The 11,802-nt window shown below is 47.6% G+C and overlaps 1 protein-coding gene across 1 annotated transcript; it reads left to right on the forward strand.

Moving 5' to 3' along the window:
• The first annotated feature begins 11,074 nt into the window (after positions 1-11,074).
• On the forward strand, positions 11,075-11,551 carry LOC136537049 (uncharacterized). The gene has a single exon (XM_066529145.1). It carries the CDS (start codon positions 11,075-11,077, stop codon positions 11,549-11,551), a length of 477 nt encoding a protein of 158 aa, XP_066385242.1.
• The last annotated feature ends 251 nt before the right edge of the window (positions 11,552-11,802 follow it).

The raw sequence follows: 11,802 nt of genomic DNA on the forward strand, positions 1-11,802 counted from the left end.
TACAAGAAGCGGCAACATCTAGGGAAGTTTCAAAGGCGTTGTGATATAGGTTTTCTTGTTGGTTACTCATCGAAGTCCAAAGCATATAGAGTATTTAATCATGCCACCGGCTTGGTTGAAGAAACATATGATGTGGAATTTGATGAATCTAACGGCTCCCAACGAGCACATGAGAATCTTGATGATGTAGGTGATGAACCATTGAGGGATGCTATGAAGAATATTCCAGTGGGAGACATCAAGCCAAAAGATGATGAAGATGATGTACAAGTCATTAACCAACCCTCTTCATCAAATGTACCACAAGATGGTGATAAAGTTGGGAGAGTAGAAAATGAAGATACTCACATCTCCCATGAGCAAATGGTGGTACAAGCACAAGATGTTGATGCTCCACAACCTCCTCCTCAAGTGGTCAATAGAAGAAATACACCTCTCCTACAAGATCATCCACAAGATCTCATCATAGGGAGTCCAACAAAGGGGGTGATGACTAGATCTCAAAAACTTACCTCATTTATTGCTCATCACTCTTTTGTCTCTTGCTATGAGCCTACCAAGGTAGAAGAAGCTCTAAAAGATCCGAATTGGATCAATGCCATGCATGAAGAGTTGAACAACTTCACTCGCAATGAAGTATGGAATCTTGAAGAGCGACCAAAAGGTGCAAGAGTGATTGGAACAAAGTGGGTGTTCCGCAACAAGCAAGATGATCAAGGTGTTGTTGTGAGGAACAAGGCAAGACTAGTGGCAAAGGGATTCTCTCGAGTTGAAGGTTTGGACTTTGGAGAAACCTTTGCACCGGTTGCAAGATTAGAAGCCATCCGTATCCTTCTTGCATATGCATCACATCATGAAATGAAACTATATCAAATGGATGTGAAAAGTGCATTCTTAAATGGCTTTATTAATGAACTAGTCTATGTTGATCAACCTCCCAGTTTTGAAGACCCTAGATACCCTAATCATGTTTATAGGTTGTCCAAGGCACTATATGGGCTTAAGCAAGCCCTAAGAGCTTGGTATGAGCGCCTTCGGGATTTCCTTATTGAGAAGGGCTTCACCATTGGGAAGGTCGACACCACACTATTCACCAAGAAGCTTGATGGGCATATCTTCATTTGTCAAGTATATGTTGATGATATTATCTTTGGATCATCAAATGAAGACTCATGCAAAGAATTTGGTGAATTGATGTCTAAGGAGTTCGAGATGTCAATGATTGGTGAGCTTACATTCTTTCTTGGTTTTCAAGTCAAGCAAATGAAAGAAGGCATCTTTATCTCTCAAGAGAAATACACAAAAGACCTTCTCAAGAGATTCAAGATGGATGAATGTAAGCCAATCAAGACCCCAATGCCTACCAATGGACATCTCGACCTAGATGAGGGAGGTAACTCGGTTGATCAAACTCTCTACCGCTCTATGATTGGTAGCTTGTTATATTTAACCACATCTAGGCCCGACATCATGTTTAGTGTGTGTATGTGTGCTAGGTTTCAAGCTAGTCCTAAGGAAACACATTTAATTACCGTAAAAAGAATCCTTAGGTATCTTAAGCACACTCCAAGCATTGGCCTTTGGTATCCCAAAGGAGCTTTATTTGAATTAATTGGCTATTCCGATTTGGATTACGCCGGATGCAAAGTTGATAGAAAGAGCACATCCGGAGGGTGCCATTTGCTTGGTAGATCACTTGTGTCTTGGTCCTCCAAGAAACAAAATAGTGTGGCTTTGTCCACCGCCGAAGCGGAATACATTGCCGCGGGTGCTTGTTGTGCACAAATATTATACATGAAACAAACTTTACTAGACTATGGAGTAGTTCTAGAGAAAGTACCTCTTTTGTGTGATAATGAAAGTGCAGTGAAACTTGCAAATAATCCGGTTCAACACTCTCGCACCAAGCATATAGATATCCGCCATCACTTTCTAAGAGATCATGTAGCTAAAAATGATATATCACTAGAAGGTGTAAGATCCGAAGATCAATTAGCGGATATCTTCACTAAACCGCTAGATGAAGCTACATTTTGTAGATTGCGGAACGAGCTCAATGTACTTGATTTTAGTAACTTCACAAAAAATTGAGCTTGTGTTGTCTCTTGCATTCATTGTAATATACAACATGTTTAATTTGTGGAAATGCATATAGGGCTTGTCTAACATGGTTAAGATAACCGCCGAAAAGCGTGTGAAGAAGCTTAACCTTGGATCAAACTTGACAAGCAACTAGATTTACTTACAAGCATTACATATGCATGATTGTTGTTTTGTCGTTTTGTTCCATTTGCCCTCTTGTTGCTTATTTTCTTAAAAAGAATTATAGCCTAAGGCAAAATACTTTGAAAAATATGAGGGTTTGAGAGAGGTCACTCACATCAGTCCCAATTGGTGTTTATTTGGATCTTATTCAAGTTGGGACTTGATTGGGAACAGGCAGCGTGAAGGGAGTTTGAAGATTTGCTAGAAAAGGTGCACCGGACGCTGCACCGGACGCTGCTGTCCAGCGTCCGGTCAGTTCACAGGAGGTGAACTGCTGTTGAAGGAGTGACCGGACGCTGCGTCTGTGCATCTGGTCAGAAAGAGTTCAGCGTCCGGTCGATTGGAGGAAGATCAAATTGTACTGACCGGACCCTGCCTGCGTCCGGTCATGGACCACCGGACGCGTCCGGTCCCGATTCTAGAGGATTTGGACCTCTCTGGAATCGACCGGACGCTGGGTGGTAGCGTCCGGTCGCTACCATCAGAGCGTCCGGTCAGTGGATCTCGCGCGGCTTCAAGACTCTTTTCCGTTTCCTTTTCTGTCGCGTTTTGGGGGCTATTTATCCGAACCGTGTTTCTCTTCTTCCTTGATCTAAGCCTAAACCACAGCCGTGCCCTAGCCCACGCGCCACCAAGCCACACCGCCGCTGCCTCGCCGCGCCGCCGCTACCTCACCAAGCCGCCGCTGCCTCGCCGAGCCGCCGCAGCCTCGCTCGCCAGCCCTAGCCCGAGCAGCCGCGCCGCAGCCTCCTCATGCCCTGCAGCCGAGCCACCGTGCCAGCTCGACTCTGTAGCACCGCGCCGGCCACCTCGCGCCGAAGTTCGCCGCTCCACCGTTGCTAGGCTGCTCGTCTTCATGCCAAGTGCTCTTGCCCTATCCTCCCATTGGTTGGTAAGGCGGAGTTCGGCGTTTCAATCTTGATCTCCAATTGTGATCTAGATCAATTCTAAATGCACTGATTTCCAATTGCATTCAGGGCGTTTGACCTAACCCTAGCCCGGTTCCAAGGATCCCCCGCGTGACATCTTATCTCTTCTCGGTTCGCTGTTTGTCAGGTAGAAAGCCATTCGATTCAATTTCGCATCTACATTGCTTTCTCTGCTAGGGTTTCGCATCTATTAGACATATGGTATTTATTTGTATATCCATCTATTCTATCGTGCAGCGAGTCAGTTCCGTTGTGGTTCAATTGGCAGTTGGCAGTCAACTCGGAGCCAAGCTCGCGAGTAAGGATCAAGGCCAAGCCTCGAAAGCGACAGTTTGACAGTTAATCTTCATCAGCGTCAGTTCACCATCTTGTCAGTTCAGATGGCTCGCACCAAGAATGTTGGTGGTGGCCCAGGTGATGATGATCGGAGGCCCCCGCCTCGTCAGCCAGCCGGATCCAAGGGCAAATCAACCAAGCAAGTAACATCCAAGAAGCGGAAGTACCCCGACGCAGAGACAGCTAGAGCAGCAGCTGTTGCAGAGGCCGCAGAGCGTGCCGAGAGAGGTGGCACCCGCAGCGGAATTGTCATTGCAGATCAGCCAGTTTCACCCACAGTCAGAGCTGCGATTGAGGAGGTTGAGCGTCGTCACGGTAGTCCAGCTGGGACTGCCACGCTTGTAGGACGACGGGTTGCCATTGAGGAGGGTCCGTCAGCACAGCAGCAGCCTTCACCAGCAGAGCCTCAGCCAGCCCAGGAGACTCAGGAGAGTCAGGAGACCGAGCCGGCACCTCAGCTACGCCGCTCGAGTCGTACCAGTGCTGCAGTTCCACCGAGGCCCGCTACATAGCGTAGGGGTCCACGCCCTCCACCCAGACCACAGGGTCCGCCTCCAGTGGTTCACCTCGACTTGAGGGCTACTATAGCTAGGCAGGTTCAGCAGCTGCGGTTTGTTGAGTTTGAGGTTTGGTTTCCTCCGAGGAGGGATGAGAGAGCAGCTGAGGGGTTCTACACACCACTGCAGGAGGATTTCTACAATGCATATCTAAACAGTGGGGCAGTGTTCAGATCACAGAGGGTCTGTCCGATAGAGTCCATTATGGCAGCAGACGGAGAGGGGATTCGGCAATATTTGTCATATTTGCCAGGACTGTCAGATCTGATTGGACGGACAGGGATATATGTACCTTCTTGGGTTCGTCAGTTTTATGCCTCGCTCTACATCGATCCTCATCACAGATTCATTCACTTTGCCTTCAACGGCAAAGACTATAGAGTGACGAGTAGCAGGGCCAGAGAGATACTGAGACTACAGGAGCAGCCTGTAAGGATGCATGAGGTTTGCTATGGACATCAGGAGCCTCCCAGGCGTCCTCATGGAGGGTTGGTGCCCCCTACAGACTTAGTGCGCCATTGCTTCAAGGAGTCGTTTGGTGAGGGGTCGAGCAGGAACCCCAGTGACTTGACTCCTACAGCGAGGATACTAGAGGCCATCATCAGGAGGACATTGCTTCCCAGGTTGGGATACAGGGAGGGCCTGACTCGCTTACAGCTCTGGCTTCTCAATGCCATTATGCAGATGACAGTGTTTGACATCTGGGACCTCCTTCTTTCAGAGATGGAGGATACTATAGCTGAGGAATTCAAGGGTCGCAGGCAGCTTCCCTATGCTCACTGGATCACGTTTCTCATCCATAGAGTTGTGATTGATAAGCCCCCTGGCATGATGGATGAGTATACAGGTGCCACTACGGAGTTCCCAGCTTACAACCTGTCACAGAGGATCAGACACGCCACTCCTCCGGCACCTAGATAGCCTAGCCATCGTCCCGACGTGCTAGAGTCCGCAGCTCAGCAGGACGAGATCATCAGAGGGATTGCAGCCACTGAGGAGGCGGAGCTAGAGGCACAGCAGGAGGTGAGTGAGTACAGTGATAGCTCCGACGACGACTACCAGCCTATACCTCAGATGCCTCCACGCAGACATGATGCAGAGGCAGGTAGCTCCAGTTCTGCTCCACCTGCTCCACAGACAAACCCCGCTCTCATTGCTATTCTTGAGCGGATGCAGCAGGATCAGACACGCCAGGCACAGGAGACAGCTACAAACTTCGCACAGTTTCAGGCTCGTCAGGACGAGTTTCAGCGGCAGCAGCAGCTCCTTCAGCACCAGCAGTTACTTATGCAGCAGCAGCTCATGGGATTCATGCAGCATGTAGTGACAGCCATTGGGATCCCACTGCCACAGACTTTGCCCCAGCTTGCACAGCCTCTTACCACTTCGACGACTCCAGCAGTACAGCCTATCGGGCTTCAGAGTCAGGGACAGCCTCCAGCTCAGTTTCCATCACCTCCTGTATAGGTGTCCCAGTGGTTAGCCTCACCTGGTGTAGCCCCGCAGTTCACTCCTTATCACACAGGTTTCTCACCAGAGCAGACATCCTCACTATTCGTGCCTGAGTCATCAGTCTCCAGGAGTCTTGGAGCATCTTTCAGTGAGTTGACCGGCATGCCTACCCCGCCTCACATGCATACTGCCGGTCCGTCTACAGCCGCTCTAGCTATCATGACTACTCAGTGGCTCCCCTCATCTGTCGCCTCGTCAGATCCTACGACAGACATACTTGCAGCTTCACAGGCAGCACCAGCTCAGACCTAGACTGCTTCAGCGACACTTCCTGCTTCAGAGGGTTAGTCAGTTCAGAGCTCAGGGTCAGATGATAATGGCGCCCAATTCCACCTTGCTCCACGTACTTCAGCGCCCGACTCGTCCGCTGCAGCCCCACCATCCGACCCCTAGGTTTTGGTGTTTGACGCCAAAGGGGGAGAGGGTTTGAGTATGTAGACTTAGGGGGAGCGAGTTTCAGGGGGAGCTAGTTATCTAGTATTAGCTTATTATATACTTTTGGAGTTTTATTTGTGTGATACACTACTACTTATGCATTCGTGTGTTTACTTTCATGCGTATTCTTATTTATATGTGATAGTGCTATCTACGTGGTTGTGATATTTGACATGTGTGACTTCTACTTTGCTTTATCTCTATGTCATATCACTTGTGGAATGCTCATTTGCTTTTGCTTCCGCGTTTACACTTCGAAGCAAATGAACTTTGTTTTTGGTACTCATGCTCAATTCATATCCTTTGAGTACATTGGTTTGGCTTGGGTCATATAAGCTTGACTAACTCTTTTGTTCTTATTGACAAAAGCTTATATGAACCAAGCCCGTCAAAAACCTCACTCCATAACATACTCGAGGTGGTATTGTCATCAATCACCAAAAAGGGGGAGATTGAAAGCATCTAGGCCCCTAGTTGGATTTCGGTGATTAATGTCAATACAAGATTACTATGACTAACGTGTGTTTTGCAGAGACAATTAAGTTAGGTCATGGTAATAGAGATCGATTGGGCAATCGAGGTTGTCATGCCCCTATGATGGAAATCGTTTCGGTTTTCAAAGGATGGACGACAAGGTTAAGGATAACTAGTTCTAAGTGTCGATTGAAGTTGGAGAGACATTTAGAGTAGTTTAGGACTTTGTTTTTCCTTTGGCCGTACTATGAAGGGGGGTATGAACGGGTAGCTTGACCTAGTTGAGTCTAGTGAGTTAGGTGTGGTGCACACTTGTTAAAACTAGCTCTAGGTAGCTCCTATGAATGCCTAAGATCCTTTGGAGCAAACTTCATTCACATATGTTCGGAAGTTGGAAGTGAATGGAGGGTCAAATACTGACCGGACGCTGGCTCCGGTGCGACTGGACGCTGGCCGCAGGGTTCGGTCAGTTCATTTGACCGAGAAGATCAAGTCTGGTGTGACCGGACGCTGGGAGGTCATCTGACCGGACGCTGAGGGCCAGCGTCCGGTCGACTCCAGTAAGGGTCCAGACTTGGAAAAGAGTGACCGGACGTGTCTGGTCAGTGTGATCGGACCCTGAGTATCCAGCGTCCGGTCGTTTACAGTAAGCATCCAAGAGCGATCGGACGCGTCCGGTCGGTACTGACCGGACCCTGACAGCGTCCGGTCATCACTTGAAAACTATTTCGCGGGTTGAACTGACCGGAGCGTCCAGTCATCACGACCGGAGCGTCCGGTCATCCCGCAGAAGCTCATAACGGTTCGTTTTTCAGGCTGGCTTATAAATAGAAGCTCCACTCGTGAGTGGAGCATCTTTTGCTCATTCCAACAGCTGAGAAACACGTTTGTGAGTGCCAAGAAGAGCAAGGTCCTAGTGAGGTGTTTGTGATTTGAGAATCCAAGAGAGTAGCCTCACTAGCAAATCAAGACTAGCAAAGTGTGCATCCATCTTCTCATTAGGCTTCGCGTGGTCAAGTGAGAGTTCGTGCTTGTTACTCTTGGTGATCGCCATCACCTAGATGGCTTGGTGGTGATTGGGAGTTTGGTGTTCACCCGGCGGAGCTTGTGGGTGACCCAACTCAAGTTGTGAGCGGTTTTGGGTGATTCGCCACGACGGAGTGTCAAAGAATCAACCCGTAGAGAGCACTTGATCCTTGCGCGGATCAAGGGGGAGCTACACCCTTGCGCGGGTGCTCCAACGAGGACTAGTGGGGAGTGGCGACTCTCTGATACCTCGGCAAAACATCGCCGCGTTCCTCTCTCTCTCTCTCTATTTACTTTGAGCACTTACTTTGAGCATTTACTTTGAGCAATTCAATACTTGTCTTCATTTCCATAAGAATTGCTTGCTAGAGTAAGTTTGGAACTTAGGTTGAGAGGTTGTTGTGCATTAGTTTGATATAAACACTTTTCTAGGCACAAGGGGTTAATTGGGCTATCCGTAGGATTTGATTATTGCAAGAAAATTTAGAATTAGCCCAATTCACCCCCCCTCTTGGGCATCTTGATCCTTTCAACGAGCGTCTCCAAAAACATGTTATTTCAGGCAGTTCTACCACACCAACCTTCAACCCATCATTGACAAGATGGATGACATTCTGCCAGGCTAGAAAGCAGCCATGATGACTTGTCACTGCAAGAAATATGGGCTTCTATGACAGTTGCTAGATGACATAGCACTTATCTGTCACAAACAAAGGCTGTTTATGACGATTGTTCATAGGATGGCAAGTGTTTTATGACCAAGCTGTGTCACCACAGTTCGCACCATGCTCACCGTGGTTCCTGTCTATATGTTGATCGCGTTGGATGTGACCAAGTGGGTCATTCGAGCCATCGACAAGCGTAGGCATGCATTTCTTTGGAAAAGACGACAAGAGGTCCATGGGGGATTGGGGGACATTGCCCCATCGCCTGGAAAGGGCTTGCCGTCCACCAAAACTGGGCAGATCGACTTGGCATCCATAACTTAGAAACCTTGGGTTAGGCACTTCGCATGCGCTGGCTCTGGCCTTGGGTTCTCTTTGATATCCACGTTCATCCCAATGTTCAAGCCTTATTTGCCATTTCAGTCTCCATAGTGGTCGACAATGGGAAATCAACCATGTTTTGGACCTATAGATGGCTCCATGGAAAATTGATCAAGGACATAGCGCCAACATCGGTACCATTCATTAACAAAAGGGCTCTCTCAAGGCGGACGGTCCATGAGGCGCTACAAAACCAGAGATGGATCAAGGACATCCAAGGTGGCTTATCCGTTTCGTCCAACGTATGGTACCTTCAGTTGTGGGACATGCTTGAACGGTTCTAGCTCCAAGACGACCAACAAGACCTTCACGTTTGGACTCGGACCCTTCAGGAGTTTAATTACTCCGCCTGGTCAGCTTACAAACGCTTCTTCACAGGGGCTATCAGTTTTGAAGCGCTTGTGGAAATCTTGGGCACCGCTTTGCTGTAAGTTTTTCCTTTGGCTTGCCACACACAACCGATGTTGGACAGCCGACCGACTAGTGCGTATAGGACTACAACATCTGACAAGATGCGTCCTGTGTGACCAGGAGGATGAGACAATCCAACATTTCCTCACCTTAAGCGTGTTCGCTCAACAGCTTTGGTCCTGGCCTTTACCAACGTCGGGGCGCATAACTTGGCGCCGAGATGAGGGCATTAGGTCTTCCATGAGTGGTGGTGACGTGCAACACGATGAGCGCCCAAGACCCAATGCAAGGGCTTCAACACTTTGGTGATCTTCATCGCCTGGACATTATTGAAACATCGCAACCAATGCCTCTTGGCAATTTTTGCTATGGGACATCGCGAAAACAATAAATTGGCTGCAACACATCGCCAACACTTGCTTTTGCTGAGTACCATTATGAAATCGCGAATGTTTGCTAGTGGACACCGCCTCCATTAAAATAAGAAAAACAGCAATCGGGAGAGAAAAATTCCAAAATGACCAGCGTTGCCCCTTTGTCGAACCAGACCCTATGCTCTATCCAACCCTAGCCGGCAACGTCTCTAGTCTCCCGCAGCGCCGCCGTCTCTAGCCACCCACACCGCCGTCTCTAGTCTCCCGTAGCGCCGTCGTCTCTAGCCAACCACGCCATCGTCTCCTGCCGCCCACACCGCCGTCTCTTCCCCACAGTTGGTGTGCCATGGATGCATGAAGATGGCTTCACTGGCAAAATCGAAGTGGCTCCGCCTGAGCATAGATTCACCGTCCAAGGGAGTGAATCTGTCATGGGTTCCTGAGGGGTATGCACTCTTATCCTCTTCCACTTTTCGATCTGGGGTTGGTTAAAAGGGTTGCAGTGAACTTGGGGGTCGATTTGCGCATCCGGAGCTAGGGTTTTCATGATTTTTTGTTCTTGTCCATTTTTTAGGATGGACAGTAGTTCTGCATTACGCATAGAGTGCGTGTCCCATGTTACTATAAGGCTTGTGATGACGGTAGAAATGTGGCTCACAATGCAGCAAATTTTCATCTCATTGTTAATAGGGACACTCTGAATATGATTGATTTAAGTAAGGATGTAGCTGCCAAAGTGTCTATTGGGAAGAATTAGGGCTTCAATTTGACATATTTCGACAAGAACACCCAATGCTATACCAATCTAACCTTAGATGCAGCTTTGATGGATGCTACTAACAATTATTGGGACCTAAGGCGGCTACCTTTGTTTATGAATTTTTATGACATGATTCCTATTGCATATAGTCAGAGTGTGTCTTTGGATAATGAGGCCAGTGCATTTGTTGCTCTCCCATTGCTGCCCCTTTGCTTGGTCATGATGATGGGTAGAACAATCAGACTGTTGAAACTGTTGGGCCTGGTGGAGGTGAGGCTGATGTGGAGTCACTTAGTGGGGGAGAAAGTGATGATGACAGTGTTCACTCTTCTAACTCTGATGACTCAGCTGAGAAATCCACACCTGCTCAAGGAAGAAGCAAGAAGAAGCATGCTGATGATGATGTTTCATGGGAAGAAGATGTTGAGGAGTATGTTGGAGTCAATGATGAGGGCCATTATATGCCAAAACAGCAAGATCAACAAGCATCAGAGGGGGATACTAACTCTGACTCTCTTGTTCATGATGATTTGTATGTTGATGATGATGCTGGTTGTGAGATCAATGAGCATGTTACTAACTTAGAAAACCCAACTATAGAATGTGGTGTCACATTTGAGGATGGGGACACCTTTAAGAGGGCTATTAGACAATATGCTGTGCTAAAAGAGTTTGAAATTACAGCTCCTTACAGTGAATCCAAAAGGTATAGAGGGCACTGCAAAGGATTCAAGAGCAAGAAGAAGAGGTGCAAGTGGAGGATACATGCTTCTCAATTGCAAGATGGCAAGACTTGGTAGGTCAGTTTATTTCTTTTTCAAATTTCCTTACATTTTGGTTCTTATTTTTCCTAACATGTGTTTGATGCTTTGCCTTCCTTTTATTTGTCAGATAAAGAAGTTGGGAAAAACATACTTGTGCCAGCACATCCCAACTGGAGAAGAACTGCATGGCTACCAATGCCTGGGTGAGGGACAGGGCCATTACCATCCTGAAGGATGAACCAACAATTCAAGCTAGTAAACTGAGGAAGGATTTGCAGAACAAGTACAACATCCAACTTTCATACTATGTTGTCTGGGATGGACTGCAAATGGCTCTAGAGCAAATTCAAGGAAAATGGGATGATAGCCTTGAAGATGTTTTTAGATTCAAGGCTGAGGTGGACAGGACAAATCCTGGTAGCATTGTGGACATTGAGTGGATACTGGCTGGTAATAAGAGGAGGTTCACAAGGATGTTTGTTGCATTTAAGAGCTGTGTTCAAGGTTTTTTGAATAGATGCAAACCCTTCTTAGGTGTTGACTCAACAGTTTTGACTGGGAGGTGGAGAGGGCAGTTAGCTTCTGCTTCAGCTGTGGATGGACACAACTGGCTTTTTCCAGTGGCATATGGTGTCTTTGAGTCTGAAACTGCTGAAAATTAGAAATGGTTTTTTGAGAAACTTAAAGTGGCAATTGGGACTCCTCTAGGCCTGGTCATATGCACAGATGCAGGCAAAGGAATAGATAAGGGAGTTACATATGTTTTCCCAAATGGAGTAGAGCATAGAGAGTGCATGAGGCATCTAGTGAAGAATTTTAATAAGAGGTATAGAGGAGTAGTGTTCAAGAAACATTTGTGGCCAGCAAGTGCCAGTGCAAGAGGTGTGGAGGGTTTGGTCACATGATGAAGACC

Source organism: Miscanthus floridulus, chromosome 2, assembly GCF_019320115.1.
Source record: "Miscanthus floridulus cultivar M001 chromosome 2, ASM1932011v1, whole genome shotgun sequence".
NCBI lineage: Eukaryota > Viridiplantae > Streptophyta > Magnoliopsida > Poales > Poaceae > Miscanthus > Miscanthus floridulus.